Source organism: Mytilus galloprovincialis, chromosome 1 (genome assembly GCF_965363235.1).
Source record: "Mytilus galloprovincialis chromosome 1, xbMytGall1.hap1.1, whole genome shotgun sequence".
NCBI classification, from domain to species: domain Eukaryota; kingdom Metazoa; phylum Mollusca; class Bivalvia; order Mytilida; family Mytilidae; genus Mytilus; species Mytilus galloprovincialis.
The window spans coordinates 24054114-24079866 of record NC_134838.1 but is presented as its reverse complement, the minus strand read 5'-3'; the positions used below and the strand labels follow the sequence as shown (position 1 = coordinate 24079866).

The 25753-nt window shown below is 32.2% G+C and overlaps 1 protein-coding gene across 2 annotated transcripts in view; it reads left to right on the top strand.

Annotated features, from left to right (window-relative positions):
- Window positions 1-23434, top strand: part of LOC143070499 (gelsolin-like protein 2) — a 36446-nt gene extending 13012 nt beyond the window's left edge. For both annotated transcript variants that reach the window (XM_076244765.1, XM_076244771.1), the window contains exons 5-13: window positions 6199-6273; window positions 7290-7361; window positions 9464-9591; window positions 10441-10549; window positions 11033-11143; window positions 13224-13310; window positions 16801-16968; window positions 18190-18285; window positions 23143-23434. In XM_076244765.1, coding sequence (XP_076100880.1) covers window positions 6199-6273; window positions 7290-7361; window positions 9464-9591; window positions 10441-10549; window positions 11033-11143; window positions 13224-13310; window positions 16801-16968; window positions 18190-18285; window positions 23143-23238 — 942 coding nt within the window. In that variant the 3' untranslated portion in view covers window positions 23239-23434. The remainder of the gene's footprint in view (window positions 1-6198; window positions 6274-7289; window positions 7362-9463; window positions 9592-10440; window positions 10550-11032; window positions 11144-13223; window positions 13311-16800; window positions 16969-18189; window positions 18286-23142) is intronic.
- Window positions 23435-25753: the final 2319 nt, after the last annotated feature.

Sequence of the window (25753 nt, the reverse complement as noted above, 5' to 3'; positions counted from 1 at the left end):
GTTTTTCTGTTTGTCTTTTTCATTTTTAGCCATTGCGTTGTCAGTTTGTTTTGGATTTATGAGTTTGACTGTCCCTATGGTATCTTTCGTCCCTCTTCTCTTCTTTTACTGTCATATGTGTTGTACAATAGACAAAGAGAATTGATATAGTGAAATGAAGTCATACAAAACTTAGCAAGAATTGAAAGTTTGCATTGGAACGGTGATTATTATTTTGATTGCATAGATCAGTAACACACTTAGATAATGATAAATTCATGACATTATTGATATTGTATGATCAGTAATTATGTACATTAAGTAGTTGTAAGTACAAGTGTTTACGTAGGTGTTAACCTTTATGTGACTTCTGATCTGTATTACACATATCCTATGACTAGACATTGTAATTAATGGTGATTAGGACAAACAAACAATATATCTACTTCAGGCAAATGTAAAGAAAACCATCCAAGACCTTGACATGAAACAAATTAAAAATAAGACTGAGAAGATGTCTATTTTGTGTATGTTATGTGTAATTGAAGACCAACTATATATCTATCTGCTGTAGTTTTCACCTCCCTTTAATCATATATACACTTTTTTTTTAGCTCACCTGGCCTGAAAGGGCCTATTGAGCTATTCTCATCACTTGGTGTCCGGCGTCTGTCTGTCATCCGTCGTTAACTTTTACAAAAATCTTCTCCTACTGGGCCAAATTAAACCAAACTTGGTCACAATCATCATTTGGGTATCTTGTTTAAAAAATGTGTCCCGGTGGCCCAGCCAACCAACCAAGATGGCCGCCAGGGCTAAAAATAAAACGGGGTAAAATGTAGATTTTGGCTCATATCTCTGAAACCAAAGCATTTAGAGCAAACCTGACATGGAGAAAATTTGTTTATCAGGTCAATTTCTATCTGCCCTGAAATTTTCAGATGAATCGGAGAACCCCTTTTTAGCTCACCTGTCCCGAAGGGACAAGTGAGCTTATGCCATCACTTGGCGTCCGTCGTCGTCCGTCGTCTGTCGTCTGTCGTCGTCTGTCGTCGTAAACTATTTCAAGAATCTTCTCCTCTGAAACTACTGGGCCAAATACTTTCAAACTTTAACTGAATGTTCCTTAGGGTATCTAATTTATAAATTGTATCCGAAGTTTTGATCTATCAACAAACATGGTCGCCATTGCTAAAAATAGAACATAGGGGTCAAATGCAGTTTTTGGCTTATAACTCAAAAACCAAAGCATTTAGAGCAAATCTGACATGGGGTAATATTGTTTATCAGGTCAAAATCTATCTGCCCTGAAATTTTCAGATGAATCAGACAACCCGTTGTTGGGTTGCTGCCCCTGAATTGGTAATTTTAAGGAAATTTTGCTGTTTTTGGTTATTATCTTGAATATTATTATAGATAGAGATAAACTGTAAACAGGAATAATGTTCAGCAAAGTAAGATTTGCAAATAAGTCAACATGACAGAAATGGTCAGTTGACCCCTTTAGGAGTTATTGCCCTTTATAGTCAATTTTTAACCATTTTTCGTAAATCTTAGTAATCTTTTACAAAAATCTTCTCCTCTGAAACTACTGGGCCAAATACTTCCAAACTTTAATTGAATGTTCCTTAGGGTATCTAGTTTGTAAATTGTATCCGAAGTTATGATCTATCAACAAACATGGTCGCCATTGCTAAAAATAGAACATAGGGGTCAAATGCAGTTTTTGGCTTATAACTCAAAAACCAAAGCATTTAGAGCAAATCTGACATGGGGTAATATTGTTTATCAGGTCAAAATCTATCTGCCCTGAAATTTTCAGATGAATCAGACAACCCGTTGTTGGGTTGCTGCCCCTGAATTGGTAATTTTAAGGAAATTTTGCTGTTTTTGGTTATTATCTTGAATATTATTATAGATAGAGATAAACTGTAAACAGGAATAATGTTCAGCAAAGTAAGATTTGCAAATAAGTCAACATGACAGAAATGGTCAGTTGACCCCTTTAGGAGTTATTGCCCTTTATAGTCAATTTTTAACCATTTTTCGTAAATCTTAGTAATCTTTTACAAAAATCTTCTCCTCTGAAACTACTGGGCCATATACTTCCAAACTTTAACTGAATGTTCCTTAGGGTATGTAGTTTGTAAATTGTATCCGAAGTTATGATCTATCAACAAACATGGTCGCCATTGCTAAAAATAGAACATATAGGGGTCAAATGCAGTTTTTGGCTTATAACTCAAAAACCAAAGCATTTAGAGCAAATCTGACGTCGGTTATATTGTTGATCAGGTCAAGATCTATCTGCCCTGAAATTTTCAGATGAATCAGACAACCCGTTGTTGGGTTGCTGCCCCTGAATTGGTAATTTTAAGGAAATTTTGCTGTTTTTGGTTATTATCTTGAATATTATTATTGATAGAGATAAACTGTAAACAGGAATAATGTTCAGCAAAGTAAGATTTACAAATAAGTCAACATGACAGAAATGGTCAGTTGACCCCTTTAGGAGTTATTGCCCTTTATAGTCAATTTTTAACCATTTTTCGTAAATCTTAGTAATCTTTTACAAAAATCTTCTCCTCTGAAACTACTGGGCCAAATACTTCCAAACTTTAATTGAATGTTCCTTAGGGTATCTAGTTTGTAAATTGTATCCAAAGTTATGATCTATCAACAAACATGGTCGCCATTGCTAAAAATAGAACATAGGGGTCAAATGCAGTTTTTGGCTTATAACTCAAAAACCAAAGCATTTAGAGCAAATCTGACGTGGGTAATATTGTTTATCAGGTCAAGATCTATCTACCCTGAAATTTTCAGATGAATCAGACAACCTGTTGTTGGGTTGCTGCCCCTGAATTGATAATTTTAAGGAAATTTTGCTGTTTTTGTTTATTATCTTGAATATAATTATAGATAGAAATAAACTGTAAACAGCAATAATGTTCAGCAAAGTAAGATCTTCAATTAAGTCTATTTGACCAAAATTGTCAATTGACCACTTAAGGAGTTATTGACCTTTAAAGACTTTTTTTCACAATTTGTTCATCATGTTGACTTACTTTAAAAAATCTTCTCCTTTGAAACTGCTGTATCAATTTCAGCCAAACTTAGGCTAAATGAGTTTCAGAGTATCTAGTATAAATTTTATATTTTATTTCCTTGTATGTCAAGAAACATAGCTCCTATGGCTAAAATAGAACATAGGAGAAAATGATTATTTTTTTTGGCTTTTGAAGAAAATAGGACGATCCAAAAAACATTTAAATAAATTGAAAAGCCAAAATAATCATTGATGAGAGATTTAACCAAAAGAATTAAGGTGAGCGATTCAGGCTCTTGAGAGCCTCTTGTTTTGGGTTGCAACCCCTAAATTGGTAATTTTAAGGAAATTTTGTCGTTTTTGGTCATTTTCTTGTATATTATTATAGATAGAGGTACACTGTAAACAGCAATAATGTTCTGCAAAGTAAGATCTATAAATAAGTCAACATGACCAAAATGGTTAGTTAACCCCTTTATAGGAGTCATTGCACTTTATAGTCAATTTTTAACAATTTTTTGTAAATTTTTGTTAACTTTTATCAAAACATTATCCTCTGAAACTACTAAGACAAATTTAACAAAACTTGTCCACAATCATCATTAGGGTATCTAGTTTCAAAAATGTGTCCAAAGACCCCTCCCATGAACCAAGATGGCCGACATGGCTAAAAAATAGTACATAGGGTAAAATGCAGTTTTTGGCTCATATCTCTGAAACCAAAGAACTTAAAGAACCTGCTGTGGATAAAATTGTTAATTAGGTCAAGATCTATATGCTTTGTAATTTTCAGACCGATCAGACAACTTGTTGTTGGGTTGCTGCCCCTGAATTTGTAATTTTAAGTAAGATTTTGCAGCTTTTGATTATTATCTTGAATATTGTTATAGATAGAGATAAAGTGTAAACAGCAATACTGTACAGCAAAGTAAGAGCTACAAATAAGTCAACATGACCAAAGTGGTCAATTGACCCCTTAAGGAGTTATTGCCCTTTATAGTCAATTTTTAACAATTTTCATAAATTTTTTGAATTTTTGTAAATTTTTACAAAATATTTTCCACTGTCACTTCTGGGCCAATTTCATTATAGATAGAGATTATTGTAAGCATCAAGATTGTTTAGTAAAGTAAGATCTACAAACACATCACCATCACCAAAACATAATTTTGTCATGAATCCATCTGTGTCCTTTGTTTAATATGCAAATCAACCAAGGTGACATTTTTGAATTTCAAGGTTGTTATTTAAGCTCAAAATAATATTGCCTAATTTTGGAAGATATTTAAATTGTTTTGCTATGACTGAGAAAGTTTGTTTAAAAAAGTTTGAAATGGACACCTTCCTCATGGGAATTATTTGGCTCTTCCCCCTCAGTCATGGTCTATTGACTTTGAAACCTTTGCTTATTTTATTGTCGAGCCTGCAACTTTTGTGGCAGAAAGCTCGACATAGGGTTAGTGATCCGGCTACGGCGGTGGCGGCGGCGGCGTTAGCTAACTTCTTAAAAGGTTTATATTTTAGAAAGTGAAAGACCTGGATGCTTCATACTTTGTATATAGATGCCTCATGTTACGAAGTTTCCGTCAGTCACATGTCCAATGTCCTTGACCTCATTTTCATGGTTCAGTGACCACTTGAAAAAAAAGTTCAAAATTTTTGTAATGTTGAATTCTCTCTTATTATAAGTAATAGGATAACTATATTTGGTATGTGCGTACCTTGCAAGGTCTTCATGCCCGTCAGACAGTTTTCACTTGAACTCGACCTCATTTCATGGATCAGTAAACAAGGTTAAGTTTTGGTGGTCAAGTCCATATCTCATATACTATAAGTTATAGGGCTAGTATATTTGGTGTATGGAAGGACTGGAAGGTGTACATGTCCAACTGGCAGGTGTCATCTGACCTTGACCTCATTTTCATGGTTCAGTGGTTATAGTTAAATTTTTGTGTTTTGGTCTGTTTTTCTCATACTTTATGCAATAGTTCTACTATATTTGTTGTATGGAATGGTTGTAAGGTGTACATGTCTAGCGGGCAGGTGTCATCTGACCTTGACCTCATTTTCAAAGTTAAGTTTTTAAGTTTTGGTCTTTTTATCTAATATTATATGCCAAAGGTCAACTATATTTGATGTATGGAAATATATTATGATCTATATGTCAGTCCCGCAGGTTTTATTTGACCATGACCTCAATTGCACGGTTCATTGCACAGTGTTAAGTTTTTGTGTTTTGGTCTATTTTTCTTAAACTAAGTAATAGGTCAACTATATTTGTTGTATGGAAGCTTTGTTAGCTGTACATGTCTGACTGGCATGGTTCATCTGACCTTGACCTACTTTTCATGGTTCATTGGTCTTTGTTTAGCTATCTTGGTTAATGTTAAGTTTATGTGACAGTTGTAATCAAGCTTTATACTTAGGACTATCAACATAAAATCAATGATTAGTAAAGAAGGCGAGACATTTCAGTGTGTGCACTCTTGTATGTATTAGTTTGTGATTAGGTCAGTTCAAGGGAACCATAAGTGGAAGGCCAATGTTAATTGTTATTCAGTTGTACAAGCATTAGCACATCTTATTTCAATGGATAATATTTAACCCTGTCATGGTCTATCAACTTTAAACTTTTGCTTAGTTTACATGTATTAGTTTGTGATTAGATCAGTTTAAGATAAACTGCTTATGTCAAGTCAATGATATTTGGTATGCAAATTAATTGGCATTTGTTAGTTTTGTTTCCATGGAGATTATGAAGCTCGACCCCCCTCTTCATGGTCCATTGACTTTGAAACTTTTACAAAACTCTGTTTACAAGTTATTATTTTTGTTGTGGTCTGTTTAAAGGGAATAACTTATAATAAGTCAATGAAATTTGGTATGCAGTTGTATTTTTAGCATTGGTACATCTCATTTACATGGATATAGTTTAGCCATGTACCTCAGTCATGGTTCATTGACTTTGAATATTAGCCTAACTTGTTTTAAGTATTGCCAATTTAATTTCAACATTTGCATAATCAAAATAACAAAAAAGCAAGACATATCTCTGTAATAACAGTTTATTTTGATATTGGTCATGTTTTGTACACTTTTTAGGCGCTTATATATACATGATATATATGTATAATAAAAACAGATTTGAAATTTTGATATTTTTATTGTAGAAATTCAAAGTTGAAGACTGGCCAAGAGAAGAGTATGGCAAGTTTTACAATGGGGACTCGTATATCATATTAAATGTAAGATGTACTTAAAACTTCAGTAATATTTATAGGATGTTATTTTTCTGGTATAAGTGCTACTATATTAAAATTAAAATTCTTTGGAATGATTACAGATTTAGCATTTTACATAAAAAAACACATAGAAAGCATGAAAATATGTCAGGTTGTACTCTGTGAAATGAATAAAAATATATTTACTACATAATTAAAATGCAAATGTGGGGGAGATTGATGAATTCAAATAAAATTTTCAAATCACTTCATCAGATTTCATCGTAAAGGAATTGAATTGGAGGAACAATCAGATATGTTAGTTCAACATTAAGGCTTGATTTGTGAATTTTGACAAGTACTCTGGATTCATTTAATTTGTAGGGTTCATATTCTCATTGATTGAGATTTTTATTGAAACTTATTTTCATGAATTTAACAAATTCTATTTACCTGATACAAGTATATGGAATATTTGTATTTTATTAAGGTCTTATTTCTCTGGTTCTCTTTACCAAGATCATCAATAAGATTTAATACCCTATGACTAATAATGACCATATTTCATTTTAAAGGTACTTGTATACTGTATTAAAATGACTTCTGTTTAACATGTTAAATGGGTTAAGTGTTAATTTCCTTAAGGATAATCATTGTTATGTATCATTTTTGTATCATGATATATATTGTATCAGGTATTTTAAAATAAATCTTAGGGGGCATCATTTGTGTCACTTAGAGACAATAAATCTCAAAGGAGTCTCACATTAACTTTGTTATAACACAGTTACTTCAGAGTTGAATTCGGGGCATCAATTTGACTAGTTTATAACAAATGTAGTATGATAATAATTTTTGTCTTGTTCTCTTCCGACTCTTCGACTTATGTTCTAGAAAGGAGTGATTATCAGGACTAAAAAGTTATATTCATAATAAACAAGTTCAATAAGAAATTGGTGTTAGGTTTGACCTCTCATTTGACCTTCTAAGATTGAATGATAGATGTGTACCTAGTTAACAATACCTTATTATTTTAACAGACCTACAAAGAAGAAGATGGAGAAGAACTATGTTTTGATGTTCACTTTTGGATTGGTCAATACAGTACACAGGTATAATATTCTCAAATCACTTTTGGATTGGTCAATACAGTACACAGGTATTATATTCTCAAATCACTTTTGGATTGGTCAATACTGTACACAGGTATTATATTCTCAAATCACTTTTGGATTGGTCAATACAGTACACAGGTATAATATTCTCAAATCACTTTTGGATTGGTCAATACAGTACACAGGTATAATATTCTCAAATCACTTTTGGATTGGTCAATACAGTACACAGGTATAATATTCTCAAATCACTTTTGGATTGGTCAATACAGTACACAGGTATAATATTCTCAAATCAATTTTGGATTGGTCAATACAGTACACAGGTATAATATTCTCAAATCAATTTTGGATTGGTCAATACAGTACACAGGTATAATATTCTCAAATCACTTTTGGATTGGTCAATACAGTACACAGGTATGTTCTCAAATCACTTTTGGATTGGTCAATACAGTACACAGGTATTATATTCTCAAATCACTTTTGGATTGGTCAATACAGTACACAGGTATTATATTCTCAAATCACTTTTGGATTGGTCAATACAGTACACAGGTATAATATTCTCAAATCAATTTTGGATTGGTCAATACAGTACACAGGTATAATATTCTCAAATCAATTTTGGATTGGTCAATACAGTACACAGGTATAATATTCTCAAATCACTTTTTGATTGGTCAATACAGTACACAGGTATGTTCTCAAATCACTTTTGGATTGGTCAATACAGTACACAGGTATTATATTCTCAAATCACTTTTGGATTGGTCAATACAGTACACAGGTATAATATTCTCAAATCACTTTTGGATTGGTCAATACAGTACACAGGTATAATATTCTCAAATCACTTTTGGATTGGTCAATACAGTACACAGGTATAATGTTCTCAAATCACTTTTGGATTGGTCAATACAGTACACAGGTATAATATTCTCAAATCAATTTTGGATTGGTCAATACAGTACACAGGTATAATATTCTCAAATCAATTTTGGATTGGTCAATACAGTACACAGGTATAATATTCTCAAATCACTTTTTGATTGGTCAATACAGTACACAGGTATGTTCTCAAATCACTTTTGGATTGGTCAATACAGTACACAGGTATTATATTCTCAAATCACTTTTGGATTGGTCAATACAGTACACAGGTATAATATTCTCAAATCACTTTTGGATTGGTCAATACAGTACACAGGTATAATATTCTCAAATCACTTTTGGATTGGTCAATACAGTACACAGGTATAATGTTCTCAAATCACTTTTGGATTGGTCAATACAGTACACAGGTATAATACCTGTGTACTGTATTGACCAATCCAAAATTGATTTGAGAACATTATACCTGTGTACTGTATTGACCAATCCAAAAGTGATTTGAGAATATTATACCTGTGTACTGTATTGACCAATCCAAAAGTGATTTGAGAATATTATACCTGTGTACTGTATTGACCAATCCAAAAGTGATTTGAGAATATAATACCTGTGTACTGTATTGACCAATCCAAAAGTGATTTGAGAATATAATACCTGTGTACTGTATTGACCAATCCAAAAGTGATTTGAGAATATTATACTATAATATTCTCAAATCACTTTTGGATTGGTCAATACAGTACATAGGTATAATATTCTAAAATCAACTCAAACAGCATTGAGGACTCAAAATTTCCAAAAGGTTTTTCCAAATACATGAACTACAGCATAAGTAATCTATTCTTGATAGCAGTTCATTTATAATCATGATAATTTAATATGACAATATCAATGATATACAGTTCATGTCATCACAGAAGTGTCCACTACTTGGCTGGTGATACCCTCAGGGATGAAACCTCTATCAGAAGAGGCATCTATTCATTGGTTGTAAATAAACTCGTCATAGATACCAGGAATAAAATTTTGTATGCTAGACACTAGTTTCTTCTATTTCAGACTCATTTTAATGAAATCCGGGCATATGCCAATGAGACAGTAACCTCATAAATCTTTTTCCTTGACAATGCATCGTATATCATGAGTATTGAAATAGATTTGCTAGGCTATAACAATTTGTCATGTTGTTTTCCCTCACTTTGTAGGATGAGTATGGAACAGCAGCTTACAAGACTGTAGAATTGGACACATTCCTTAATGATGCACCAATCCAGCATCGTGAAGTCCAGGGACATGAATCAGAACTCTTTAAATCCTATTTTGATAATATCACGTAAGTTGTCGAAGACGATGGTTTGATTTCTTGGCAAACTAAGACTTTCTAGAAAGGTGGTTCAGTTTTGATTTTTTTTTTTCATTGTATAAAGTATTTACAGGTATATTAGGATACCATGAATTGTTTAATCTTAATTCATAAAAAACATGGGCTTTCAAAATTAGCTGGTTTAACCTGCAGAAATACTGTTCAAATCCCGTAAATTAATCTGAAATCACTTTTAATTTAGTATTAGATTGAAAGTTCCAGTATTCCATACGATTCATGAAAATTTACAGTTTTAAGTCATCAAAAATTATTTTAACTTTAAACTTGCATTCCATAAATGGTGCTAGAAGAAGCATCATGAAGTAAAAATGGATAAACCATCAATATTAGTTTTTTGATGCAGTAAATCTATTATAAATAATTGGGACATTTTTAAAAAAAGGATCATAACTTTAAATTCATCTCAAAATGTCAGAAATTTGTGTGAAAAAATTCAGATACGTGTCATTGCTGCAGACATTTCTGAAATAGTTTCCTGGCATAAAAAAAAATCAAAATTTGTTAACACATGTTTATCTTAATCACACTTTCAACTAAGTACACAAAAGTTTTTTATGATGATATATGTTTTCAAATTCCTGTTTTAAACATTGGTCTTATTTACCTGTTCCATTGGTCTTGTTAAGTTTCAGGATAAGGTCTAAAGAACATTACATGAAAGGTCCACATGTCATATGACCTTGTGCCCATGTGGTCATATCATCTTACTTGTTATGGCACAATATGCACAAGTATGATATGTGATGCAAAAAAGAACATTGATGCCATTAAAAAAGAAATATGTAAATTGATTTTCAGAATTCTTAAAGGAGGAGCGGATACTGGATTTAGACATGTCAAACCTGAGGAGTATACACCTAGACTGTTCCATTTTTGTGGAACCAGGAAACATGTGGAAGTTAGAGAGGTTTGTATGAGTTCTCATTTCATATATATAGATGTAAGAAGATATGATATGATTGCCAATGAGACAACTCTCCATCCAAGTCACAATTTGTAAAAGAAAAACCATTATAGGTTAAAGTAGTCTTCAATACAGAGCCTTAGCTCACACTGAACAGCAAGCTATTAAAGGACCCCAAAAATTACTAGTTTATAATAATTCAAACAGGAAAACCAACGGTGTAAACATATAAAAACTAGAAACGAGAAACACTTATGAACCACATTAACAAACAACACCATCAGGTTTCTGTCTTAGAACAGGTGCAAATAAATGAAGCGGGTTAATTGTTTAAATAGGTACCAACCTTCACCCTTGCATATATATATATTCTCATTTAAGTATTGGTAAATTAACAAATCAAGTAAGAATTGTACAGTATTTCATGCTTACTACATGACCTCTGTCTAAGACATAGATTAATTGTATATATTATAATCTTTAAAGGTACCAAGAAACAAAGACTTACTTGATTCTGGTGATGTGTATATTCTAGATTTAGGTCTACAAATATATCAGTGGAATGGTTCTGGTTCTAACAAAGATGAGAGAATGAAGGTTGGTATACAAACATTTTATTTACCATATTCAGTGGCGTAGCCAGGGTTGAAATGATGTGGAATTATATTTTTTTCAGACATTGTTCCTGTAAGCACATGTACTCCCCTAGAATCAGACACTGATTAGATTTTTGTTTAATTTCAAAATTCCCACCAATTCATATAAATTATATTTCAAACAAAATTTTAATGTTTTCTCGAAATTCTGGAAATTGAATGTAATTCATAATTTATTTATTTTATGTAAAAGTTTCCCACCAATCTTATATTTGACATCTCATAAACGGCCCCATCACAGCGGCACTTCTGTATAAAGGAACTGAAGTGATCCCCTTTCCTAGCCTTTCTCAAAAAACGGCCCTATCACAGTGGCACTTCGGATTATAGGAACTGAAGTGATCCCATTAATGCGTTGCAGGGGACATCATCGAATTTCTCCATTAAAAATAAAAGGAAAAGGAAAAACATTATTTTTTATTAGTTATTGCCCTTGTTCCTTGGTTACATAAAATATGTGCAATGCAGAAGACATAGGAACTTTGTTCTTTTATTGAAAATAAAATTAATATGTGGACCTAGATAGAAACTGGAATTTACTGATAAGCCTAGGAATGATCACACTCTATTATAGATTAGTTTTTTTTCACATCGTCTTTCATATCACAGGAAAGGATATTAGGATATGGTGGTTTAGTTGTCAGTTATGTTGTTAGTCAGTTGTAGAAGCCTTCGCTCTGCTAGGCTCAATTTCAGATGAAACATGTCCGAGGATCTGTCCATCGTCCTCTGCACTTGCCGTAGCCGACGACGTAATCTTTTTACGAAAAAAAATCGAGGACACTTTTCTGCGATTTATCCATCTTGTTTTATTACATGAACTTAATTATCCTTAATAAAAGACCACGCATACTTCATTGGAAATAATTGGATGTTATCCTCATATCCTAACCCTTGTTACATACGGATTCCTTTGAGTTTAACTGCTGCGAACATATCTTTATTTATATTTTTTTTCCTGTCAAAATGATGTGGATGCTTGAGCATCTGAGCATACATTCAAGCTACGCCACTGATATTACAGAACTTTCTTTTTAGGTCCCTACAGGTGATTGATTTTTTTTTAGGTTTATTTTTTACTCAATAGCAATAATAAATGTCTATATCCAGTATTTAGAAACTTATTTGACACACACCCATATATTTTGTTGTACACTGAAAAGTATGTTTGAGAGTCTGATGACGTATCAATAGTTAAAAATATAACAACAAGAATGTGACAATAGTACACAGATGCCACACTTGCACTATCATTTCTATGTTCAGTGGATCGTAAAATTGGGGTCAAAATTCTAATTTGGCATTAAAATGATAAAGATCATATCATAAGGAACATGTGTACTAAGTTTCTGGTTGATTGGACTTACTTCATCAAAAACTACCTTAAACAAAAACTTTAACCTGACAAGGGACATTCTGATGGACATACAGACGGGAAAACATTATTCAGCTAGAAGGGGCATAAAAATATTGCATGACCTATGTTTTTCAGTTGCCTGGATTAAGTTGTTCAGTTAACAGCAGTTAATAAATAAAATCATTGGAAATTTAATTGATGAAATACATTGCTTTAAAACACAACATATGTTATAAATAGCCAATTTGACAGATGAGTAATTGGCTCACAATACAACATTTAATTGGACGATAACAGGCATGCTATCTTTTTTATACTTTTTGTTCCTTCTTGAATTTTTATGATAACTCTTTTTAATAAGCTTTTGATTTTTCAAATATTTTGGCCTCAAGAATCATTGAAGAGACATTTAATATTATTTATCTGGTTTAGAAAACTTTGTAAGTTTAATGCTACTAAACATAATTAACAGTCCCATCCATTTCTACATCATTTTATTAGAAAATTTGGTAGGAGCTTTAAGGAATATGTTAAATATATAAAATAGATAAAATCTTTACATGCGCAGTCATATAATAAGCTTAAATAGAGAGAATGGCAAATACACCTGGTTGTTACTAGGTAATATGTACAGGGTCTTATTAGCTTTGGTACTATTTTTCAGGCCATGCAGTATTGTATTAAACTGAAAGATGAAAGAAATGGTAAAGCTTCAAGTGAAGTTCTAGATGAGGGCAGTACTGATAAAGATGTGAGTTTATTTATAGATAATTATGTTCACCATTTATGTGTTTTAAAGCAATTCCTGAAATTATTCAATAAAAAATAAAAAAATATATAGAAAATGTTTTCAGTTAGATTTTAGTGTTAAAAGTGGTTAAAAAAAACCAGATGTTTTGAATTTTTAGTTGAAAAATGTTTTATTTTATTTTTTACTTATTCAGTTTCAACTGAATCTTGTTTGTATAAAGTACTTATTAAAAAATATTGCACTCAATTTTGTCAGGTTTTCTCAGTTAATCAAGTACAATATAAACTCATGTCAACTTCCTGACACTGTATTATAGACAGGAATTAGATAACAGGTTTATTTATTTATAATATTTATACTTCATGTGAAAGTAGCATAGTGCCCTCACAATAAAAGAAAGAAGTTTAGTTTAAACATATTTATTTATAGTGGATTGGGAAACAAGTTTTGCAACTTATATTAATCCCTTTCCACTTTGCGGGTGCGAGTGCTGCCTTGTAGCAGCATTAGCCTGCTCTTTTTCGAAATCTACAAGGGTGTCTTTAACGTGCAAGAGATATGGCTCTCTCTTAACACGGGTCAGCCAGTTATCGTCCCCTTCCGACGGACTATCATTGTTTCCTCGAGACCATACTCGCAAATGGTGTCAAGGGAGAGCCGAAAATTCAGTTCCTGAAATTTTCATCCCAGACGGGAATCGAACCATGAACCTTTGTGTAAGTAGTCCGATGCACTAACCACTACACCACGGCTCTCATAACCACTACACCACGAAGTTGCTACCCATCTCAAGAAAAATACATTAATTATCTGATATAATAATGAATTAATAATTAAAATATACCCCTTACCACACAGAAATTATAATAGATGTTATAAAGCAGTGTAAAAATCAACATGATTAATGTAATACAATCCATGTGATAAGAGAATGGTTATTTCTAAACTTTGATATATATGTATGTAGGCAAAACATTGGGTAAGTGTTTGCAGCCTTGTGTGTTTATGTGTCTATTCCAAAAAAAAAATTATTGTTTGACACAACCAACCCACATGTACCTCTTTAAATCATGCATAATTTTAAAACTTTTGTTAAGAATTGAATGCAAAGTTCCATTATCACTGGAAATTTAGTTTGGACTGATGCTTGTTTACAAAGACAATAAAACCTTTATTTTTGTACACAAAATGATAGATACTTTCAAATTTGATTGTTATATATTCTGCATGAACCCTGTTTTTATATTTTTTGCCATATTTATACTATAAGTGATTTTTATCTCACCTGGCCCAAAGGGCCAAGTGAGCTTTTCCCATCACTTGGCGTCCGCCGTCTGTCGTCGCGTCGTCGTCCGTCGTTAACTTTTACAAAAATCTTCTCCTCTGAAACTACTGGGCCAAATTAAACCAAACTTGGCCACAATCATCATTGGGGTATCTAGTTTAAAAAATGTGTGGCGTGACCCGTTCCAACCAACCAAGATGGCCGCCATGGCTAAAAATAGAACATAGGGGTAAAATACAGTTTTTGGCTTATAACTCAAAAACCAAAGCATTTAGAGGAAATCTGACATGGGGTAAAATTGTTTATCAAGTGAAGATCTATCTGCCCTCAAATTTTCAGATGAATCCGACAACCCGTTGTTGGGTTGCTGCCCCTGAATTGGTAATTTTAGGGAATTTTTGCTGTTTTTGGTTATTATCTTGAATATTATTATAGATAGAGATAAACTGTAAACAACAATAATGTTCAGCAAAGTAAGATCTACAAATAAGTCAACATGACCCCTTTAGGAGTTATTGACCTTTATAGTCAATTTTTAACCATTTTTCGTAAATCTTAGTAATCTTTTATTAAAATCTTCTCCTCTGAAACTACTGGGCCAAATTAATCCAAACTTGGCCACAATCATCTTTGGTGTATCTAGTGTAAAAAATGTGTCCGGTGACCCGGCCATCAAATCAAGATGGCCGCCATGGCTAAAAATAGAACATAGGGGTAAAATACAGTTTTTGGCTTATAACTCAAAAACCATAGCATTTAGAGGAAATCTGACACGGGGTAAAATTGTTTATCAGGTCAAGATCTATCTGCCCTGAAATTTTCAGATGAATCGGACAACCCATTGTTGGGTTGCTGCCCCTGAATTGGTAATTTGAAGGAAATTTTGCTGTTTTTGGTTATTATCTTGAATATTATTATAGAGATAAACTGTAAACAGCAATAATGTTCAGCAAAGTAAGATTTACAAATAAGTCAACATGACTGAAATGGTCAATTGACCCTTTTGGGAGTTATTGCCCTTTATAGTCAATTTTTAACAATTTTCATAAAATATGTAAATTTTTACTAACATTTTCAACTGAAACTTAACTGGGCCAAGTTCATTATAGATACAGATAATTGTAAGCAGCAAGAATGTTCAGTAAAGTAAGATGTACAAACACATCACCATCACCAAAACACAATTTTGTCATGAATCCATCTGCGTCCTTTGTTTAATATTCACATAGACCAAGGTGAGCGACACAGGCTCTTTAGAGCCTCGAGTTCTATTTATTCCATCTTATTCATCCCACTTTGTGCCTTGTTTCTAGTTTTCTCATATATTGTTTCCAAAATATGTCCTGTTTTTACATAAATTACAATGTATTTTCTTAATTCAATCTGAATTGAGAAATTGAATAATAATGAATACGCAGCCCTCAAAAGTACATATCTGAAATTTTTGTCCATAATATTCAAGTTATTATATATATATATAATTATATATATATATAGCTTGGAAAATGCTGCTCAGATACTGACTAGGGGTCTGTTTACTATTAGAAGTAATTTTATAGATACTTAAACATAACAGATTATACATATACCTGACCTGTTGTTTAATTATTTGAATTATCAGTGTGGCTAGTTTGATCTGAGTTCCCCATTAATTAAAAGTCCATTACAAAGTCAAATTTTCTTGCTCTTTTCTGAATTTCATACATAGTTGTCTTCTCTAAAAAGTGAGAATAGAAATTGGGAATGTGTCAATGAGACAACAACCCAACCATAGAGCATTATACAGCCTGAGGCCACCAATGGGTCATGGACAAAGCAAGAAAATCCCACACTGGGAGACAGGCTTCAGCTGGCTCCTTAACAAAAATGTGTAGTAGTTCATCGAAAAATGTCACATTGAAATCCAAAACGATGTCTATGAATCACAAGAGAAACAGATTCTACCACCAAATCTTGTTTAGTATTTCTCCATTTTCGATAGTGAAAATTCATATATTTTTTTTTAAACTGTCTCGAGTAGATAATTATTTCCTCATACTTAATTCAGTGGTAGAATCTATATTTATATATGTGAATGTTTGTGTTAGTAAATTTACAATCTGACCACCATGACATTTAAAATATGTTATGTAAAGGAATGTTAACAAAAGAAAACAAATATTAGTTTTTAAAAGTAATCATATTACATATATATATTTATTTTAGCATGAATTTTACAAAGCTTTGAATGAAGAAAATGTTCCTGATGAAGCCAAGAAATATAAAGCAGCTGATTCCCAGAAGGAATTGTTTAGGTTATCTGATGCTAGTGGAAGCATGAAATTTTCTCTGGCGAAGAAGGGTCAAGTGTCCAAGGCTGACCTGGATAGTAAGGTTAGTTTTCTAGGCAGCATAAAGTTAAAACTAGATAAGGTTTGTTTAATAATATATGTAATTCCTCATAGAGAATATCATAAGTTAAGTCCAGACTTTGACAGCAAAGTTAGTTTTGTCCAAGTATTTATACTTATAAAGATAACTCAAAGCATGACAGTGTTATAATTTCCATATTGACTCAAGTCAGGTCTGTGGAAGAAATGAATATGTTAGCTATTGCTATTGCATTAAGATTATTAAAATAAGAAGATGTGGTATGAATTCCAATAAGGTAACTCTCCACCAGAGACTTAATGGCATACAGAATGAAGGCTTGTATAGTCTGCGGTTTTATTCTCCAAAATTGAACCTGCCAGACAGGGGTACGGACTATAGAGTACGATTAAGCAAGAAATTAGAGAAAACAATCGATTTCATGAGGTGGTTTGTTTACTTTCTGCCATGTTTGTAATTGATATTGTAGAGGGTGTTCTAATCTGAAAAAACTAATAATTTTACGTAATCCATATTACTAAGTTATTTTCATTCAATATCAAATTAATACTGATAAAGTAAAAAAAATAAATGCTTCATTACAAATTTTTCGTTTCTTTTCACTGCATTGCTTCAAATAAACTGGAATCTGCTTGCATGTAATAAAAGAAAAAAAGTGTCTTTAAACTGATAAACAGCTAAATAAGTTATAAAAATAAGATTAGGTATGATTGCCAATCAGACAATCCTCTATCAAAGATTAATTTATGACAGAATCTAGTGTAATCTCCATTTTCACTGAACTGAATACACATCTTTATTTAGGGGCCAACTGAGGACTACCTCCTGGTGTTGGATTTTCTTGCTGCATTAAAGACTCATTGGTGGCCTTCGGCTGTTTTCTGCTCTTTGGTTGGGTGGTTGTCTCTTTGATATATTTCCCATTTCCATTCTCAATTTAAAAAAAACAATAGGTCAACATATAGACCTTCAACAATGAGAAAAATCCATACCTCAGAGTCGGCTATAAAAGGCCCTGAAATGACAAAAAATGTAAAACAATTCAAACCAAAAAGACTAACAGCCTGATTTATGTACAATGTTGGACATGTTGATCAATTATTTATATAATCAAAGTACTTCTGCAACAATGTTATCATTGACTAATTAGGTTTATCATTCAGATTGAAATTATTTTTGTTGTTGTTAATAACACTAAAACAAAAGTGAATACTGATTTTTCAGGATGTTTTTATACTGGATTCAAAGACATCTTTACATGTATGGGTAGGAAAAGATACCTCTGTCAATGAACGTAAAAACGCCATGTCCTACGCACATGTAAGTACAATTTCCTGTTTAATTACATCTTATGTAAGAATGCTGCATTTTGATTGGTTGAGAACCAGTGTATTTTTTGCACATTCTACTTTCAAAAGAATTTGCCCTTTTTTCAGCACTGCTGGTGAATTTGCCTCAAATACCATGGTATTTTCCATTTTGGATATTCCTTTTTGTCGAGCCTTCGACTTTAGTCGAAAAAGCGAGACTAAGCGATCCTACATTCCGTCGGCGGCGGCGGCGTCCACAAATATTCACTCTGTGGTTAAAGTTTTTGAAATTTTAATAACTTTTTTAAACTATACTGAATTTCTACCAAACTTGGACTGAAGCTTGTTTATGATCATAAGAAAGTATCCAGAAGTAAATTTTGTAAAAATAAAATTCCAGTTTTTCCGTATTTTACTTATAAATGGACTTAGTTTTTCTGCGAGGAAACATAACATTCACTCTGTGGTTAAAGTTTTTAAAATTTTAATAACTTTCATAAACTATCCTTGATTTGTACCAAACTTGGACAGAAGCTTGTTTATGATCATAAGATAGTATCAAGAAGAAAATTTTGTAAAAATAAATTTCCACTTTTCCATATTTTACTTATAAATGGACTTAATTTTTTTGCCAGAAACAAAACATTCACTCTGTGGTTTAAGTTTTTAAAATTTTTATAATGTTCTTAAACTATCCTGTATTTCTACCAAACTTAGACAAAAGCTTGTTTCTGATCATAAGATATTATTCAGAAATAAATTTTGTAAAAAAAAATTCACTTTTTCCGTATTTTACTTATAAATGGACTTAGTTTTTCTTTCAGTTAACATTACATACAGTCTGCAGTTAAAGTTTATAAAACATTTATTAGATTCATAAACTATCCTGGATTTTTTTACCAAACTTGGAAGCTTCTTTCAATCAAAAGACAGTATCGAGAGGGAAATTTTTAGTGATGTTTTTCCTCATTTTTGTTGAGTCTGCGATTAACAGCAAAAGTAGGCGAGACACTGGGTTCCGTGGAACCCTTATGAATTTTTTACCATCGCGAGCCTGTTCCCGCCAAATTATTCGGAACCTTTCTCACTTATCCCGATTGTTAAGACAACATGGTTTAACACTATTGATTGAGTTAAACCGAAAACTATAAGAGATATATACATATACAGAGGAAAAAAAGACATCTGTACAAATAAACGATTTTTTTAAAAATGATGGAATAACAATGACGTTCTCATATAGATACCATGACATTACAAAAAGACAGCACTAACGTACATGTATAATTACAGTGGTACTACGATTGCCATTCACATGTACAGACAGTATCAATCAAAATCTATTAGGTGTAATTAAACAGATATATCATGTTATGGAGAGGTATTTTCGAAAAATACCAGTCTTGGGACCAAATTTCCCTTGCCTAGCGGCTTGGGAAATTTCACAGTCCCTTAACTGGTATTTTTAGCTCACCTGGCCCTAAGGGTCAAGTGAGCTTTTCCCATCACTTGGCATTCGGCGTCTGTCGGCGTCGTCCGTCGTCATTAACTTTTACAAAAGTCTTCTCCTCTGAAACTACTGGGCCAAATTTAACCAAACTTGGCCACAATCATCATTGGAGTATCTAGTTTAAAAAATTTAGAGCATTCAGACATCAAGTTGAATTGTTTTGCAAGTCAAAATCTATCTGCCCTAAACTTTTCAGATGAATCGGACAACCCGTTGTTGGGTTGCTGCCCCAGAATTGGTCATTTTAAAGAAATTTTGCCGTTTTTGGTTATTATCTTGAATATTATTATAGATAGCGATAAACTGTAAATAGCAATAATGTTCAGCAAAGTAAGATCTACAAAAAATGGTCAGTTGACCCCTTAAGGAGTTATTGCCCTTTATAGTCATTTTTTAACAATTTTCATAAATTTTTGTAAATTTTTGCAAATTTTTAGAAAATATTTTCCACTGTAATTACTGGGCCAAGTTCATTATAGATAGAGATAATTGTAGCAACAAAAATGTTCAGTAAAGTAAGATCTACAAACACATCACGATCACCAAAACACAATTTTGTCATGAATTCATCTGTGTCCTTTGTTTAATATGCACATGGACCAAGGTGAGCCACACAGGCTCTTGAGATCCTCTAGTTTATATATCTCTTCAAAACATACAAATTACTGTTAAAACGTTGTGCTGAATTTGTGCAATTCAGACCTACCATCTTACATGATTAATTGGGGATTTCCCCCATGAGAGGTGTTGACATGAATTCTAAAATTCTTTATTATATAAACTGAACACCTCAAAACAGGATTTCAAATGAGTTAAAAGGGTATTCAAGCACATTCATGCTCATTCAAACAATATAGTAGTAGATTAAAAACCGTTTTGCCAATATAAGAGGAGTATTGGGTCATCTTGCATTCTTGCGCTTAAAATCACTCATGGAGATTATGAAAAGTTGACAGGTATGAAAAATTGTAATTGTATTGATGTATTATTAGCTCACCTGGCCGAAAGGCCAAGTGAGCTTTTCTCATCACTTGGCGTCTGGCGTCCGTTGTCGTCGTCCTGCGTTAACTTTTACAAAAATCTTCTCCTCTGAAACTACTGGGCCAAATTTAACCAAACTTAGCCATAATCATCATTGGGGTATCTAGTTTAAAAAATGTGTCCAGTGCCCCGCCCAACCAACCAAGATGGCCGCCATAGCTAAAAATAGAACATAGGGGTAAAATGCAGTTATTGGCTTATAACTCAAAAACCAAAGCATTTAGAGCAAATCTGACATGGGGGGTAAAATTGTTCATCAGGTCAAGATCTATCTGCCCTGAAATTTTCAGATGAATCGGACAACCCGTTGTTGGGTTGCTGCCCCTGAATTGGTAATTTTAAGGAAATTTTGCTGTTTTTGGTTATTATCTTCAATATTATTATAGATAGAGATAAACTGTAAACAGCAATAATGTTCAGCAAAGTAAGATTTACAAATAAGTCAACATGACCGAAATGGTCAGTTGACCCCTTTAGGAGTTATTGCCCTTTATAGTCAATTTTTAACCATTTTTCGTAAATCTTAGTAATTTTTTAGAAAAATCTTTTCCTCTGAAACTACTGGGCCAAATTAAACCAAACTTGGCCACAATCATCATCGGGGTATGTAGTTTAAAAAATGTGTCCGGTGACCCGGCCAACCAACAAAGGTGGCCGCCACAGCTAAAAATAGAACATAGGGGTAAAATGCAGTTTTTGGCTTATAACTCAAAAACCAAAGCATTTAGAGCTAATCTGATGGAATAAAATTGATTATCAGGTCAAGATCTATCTGCCCTGATTTTTATCAGATGAATCGGACAACCTGTTGTTGGGTTGCTGCCCCTGAATTGGTAATTTTAAGGAAATTTTGCTGTTTTTGGTTATTATCTTGAATATTATTACAGATAGAGATAAACTGTAAACAGCAATAATGTTCAGCAAAGTAAGATTTACAAATAAGTCAACATGACTGAAATGGTCAGTTGACCCCTTTAGGAGTTATTGCCCTTTATAGTCAATTTTTAAACATTTTTTGTAAATCTTAGTAATCTTTTACAAAAATCTTCTCCTCTGAGACTACTGGGCCAAGTTCATTATAAATAGAGATAATTGTAAGCAGCAAGAATGTTCAGTAAAGTAAGATGTACAAACACATCACCATCACCAAAATACAATTTTGTCATGAATCCATCTGCGTCCTTTGTTAAATATTCACATAGACCAAGGTGAGCGACACAGGCTCATTAGAGCCTCTAGTTTATTATTGTTAGATAATAAACACAAATGTGAGTTTAATTACTGAGAAAAGGCTGCATACAAATAATGCTATTGAAATTCAAAATGAAGTTCCTATTTTTTGCCACACCTATCTCTTTGCAATTTTAGCAATAATGAAAACATCACCAAAAATCTGAATTAACATTTTTTTTAATGTGCTTTTTCTTGAAATCATAATTCAACTCATTTTATTGTCCATTGATCAACTGTCATACAGTAATGAATACACACAAGAATTTCTGAATTTACGGTAATTTATTTCAAACTATCCAGATTCATTCTTAAAATGTCTATTTTATAATTTATTTGTTTGATTTTCCCAGTCAAAGTTGTACAGGTTATTGACACAAACCCCATTACAAACAATGGTTAGATATATGCTGGTTCAGTCATTTGGCAAGTAAGGCACCATTTCATTTTTTGGTATCAAAAAGAGGTCTTATCCATAATCTTTTCACACATCATACTGCTACAACATGTGTAAGCTACTTTCCTATGGCATTGAGCATAATTTGAGGATCAATGGAAATAAAAATTAGGACACAAGAGTCGGGCAAGGGTCGAAAAATTTGGGGTTGTCAAAAAATTATTATTTATGGTGGTGTAGGCTGAATTTGTTGCACTAACACATGTAATAAAAGAAAGTGAGGCATTCAAAGAGTTTCTGACCATGCTGAAATTCATCTACCTTCAATGTTTTCAGTAGATTTGGGTAATGAAATGGCTACTTCTTGTATGAAGTCAGCAATCAGACTTAAATGTAAAAGTTCAGAATTCAGTGTTCTAACTGGAACAGCCTTCTATAGGTCAAGACTTTTGTATCAAAACAGTTTTCTTCTAATGGGTATTACTTTTGGATAAAGTAGGTACGTAAGGAAAACTGTCTGTACAGAGCACAGAAAAACTGTATCTTCTAGCATCATATCAGCCTAAGGGTCACGAAGTAGGTCATGAAATCAACAAAAACCACATACTATGTCTGAGATATTTTCTAAAGTAAGAAAATATTTGCTTTACATATATTCCACCATATCAAATTATTTTTTTCTTTTTCAGAAATACCTCCAGAGTACTGATCATCCATTTGTGTCTGTCAGTTGTTTAGCTGAGGGGATGAAATCAAAAGCATTTGAGTTAGCCTTAGCAGCATAGACTTCTGTTCCTTTGCCTCATTCTACAGCAATAAGATCAAATTTAACAACAGAAGAAACACTCATTCATTGGTGTACAGGGTGAAAGAACATTTCTAATTGGATATTTTAAAAAAATTTTATGGACAATATGAATTGTGTTTTCCTTGTATTTAGTTTTTTGTTTTAGTCTGGAGGTAGAAAATTGTTACTAACTAGATAGTCTTGATGATATTATCAATTTCCAAACAACATCTTGATCAACATGCATTTTATTCCTGTATAGAAATTGTTACAATACTTTTTGATGATTTGAATTCTAAAATCTCTTTGATATAATTATGTATCAAGTATATACAATCTTTGATATAATTATGTATCAAGTATATACAATCTTTGATATAATTATGTATCAAGTATATACAATCTTTGATATAATTATGTATCAAGTATATACAATCAACTGTAGTCAAGTACTTAATAAATAATACTAAAAACAAATAACATGAGCTTGGTAAAGCTTCTCAAAAAAGGAATGGGCAATATCTTTTTTACTGCTGATAAATATACATATTAATAATGAGTGAGTAGAATCATATGGTGTTTCTTTTGTTGTTAAAAATAGTGCTTCATTATAAAAATTATAATTGTTATTTATTTATTAGCATTTTAGCATTTTTCCTTATACTGTTTTTGTTTTTGTTTAACTACATATATACTTTTTGTAACTGAATATTTTGCATGTTTTGTAGGCAGAAGATTTGTGTTTATACAGAAAGAAAACTTTTTATTTGATAGATTTTGGAAATTGATATTTAATGAAGTAATCTTAATCAGGAAACACAGTTTTAGTCGCATGATTTGATGAAAAGTATTTGTAATCTATTGATTCATTTTCTTTAAAAGTTAAATATAACACATAAAAACTATGAAATAGTTATCTTAAAATTAAATAATAGCTTTTAATTTATTTTTTTAACCTAATATTGATATCAGTTTGTGTTTTTTTGTTCCTTAAAACTGGGGAAAAAGTTGTATATTAGACGTTTACCTGTATTTTACTGAACTAGTCAATGAAATGAGCATTTCAGGTATATTTGATAATCAGTTTTAATTATCTAATATTAATCCTATACACCTTTTTGTGATTGTTTATGACCAATTTTCTATTACTTTAATTGATATTTAATTATATAATCCTTTGTATACATAATTATTTATTTTCATCAAATAAAAAGTAATGTGGAATCTGCTAGTTTTTGTCTGGCCTTGACAGAGTCAAAAAGGGAGACATAGGTATGCTGTTTCAAGTGGCAGCAGCAGGGTCAACAATGTATTAGTTTGTGATTAGGTCTAGTTTATGGTGAACCGCAAGTGATAGGTCAATCATATTTGGTAAGTAGTTGTATAAGCATTGGCACATCTCATATCCATGTTGAATATTTGGCCCTGCCCCTTCAGTCACAGGGACAGGGACCGCGCTGTGTGTCGCCAATGTCGCAATTTGCGATTTTTTATTTCATCTGTCGACAAAATACGGCTGCTGGCGATATTTCTGGTCCAACGTTTTCTTATGTAAAAAAATTCATTTCTTGACAATATCGATCTTTATTTTAATTGGTATAAGTTAAAAAAAAAATTGTACAAAATTTTACCTGGCAATCAACGGTTGTTTTAAATCTTTCTTTTCTAAATTTTCTTCTTCAAATTTGAAGAGCTCAGAATTTTTTTTATTTTTGAAGGTCGCTCTGGCAACATATCGGTTGCTTTTCTTTTGCACACAGTTCTCAAAATTTGACGTTCTTATTTCTGGACTTTTGTTTCATGACATATAATCTAATTCTCCAATCAAAATAATTGTACAAGATTCATCTGTGAATAACCTAGCACAACACGACTTAACTGTACATCTCCACCTTATTTCTCCAGTTTTCCTTAACTGTTACATCTCCACCTTATTTCTCCAGTTTTCTGTACAAATGCCTGACGGAATTTTGTGTTCTTCAACAATGATGACCGGTTATTCCTGTATCAGATTCTATTTTCTTGAATGGTATATCAGACACTCTTGACTCGTGAAAAAATATTCTATTACTAACCAATTTAATTTTTTTTTGCGAGTTTTCTTAAATTTGATGAGTGTTCAATTAAATCTTAAGTGGAAATTTTAATAATAGTACATGTATGATAGGTAAAACATGTACAGGTATGATATAAGTAAAAACATTTACAGGTAAATGTGGCGCAATTTCATTTCATTTATTGGCGCAATTAATACCATCAAAATAAAAGAGAGTGGCGCAATTAATACCTTTTCAAAACTGCAATTGGCGCAAATTGATTCTGCCCGTTACAACAGGTGTCATAATCTGTTGTTACAGGTAATCCATTTATCGGATGGGTGATATTAATGATCATCCACATTAATTAATTCAAATGGAAATGGTCAGTCCAGATTTTGTCTATTTCATTTGTTTTAATTGATTTAATGATAAATATTAAAGCCTTAGTTACACAGCTTACAAATATCCTTCCAT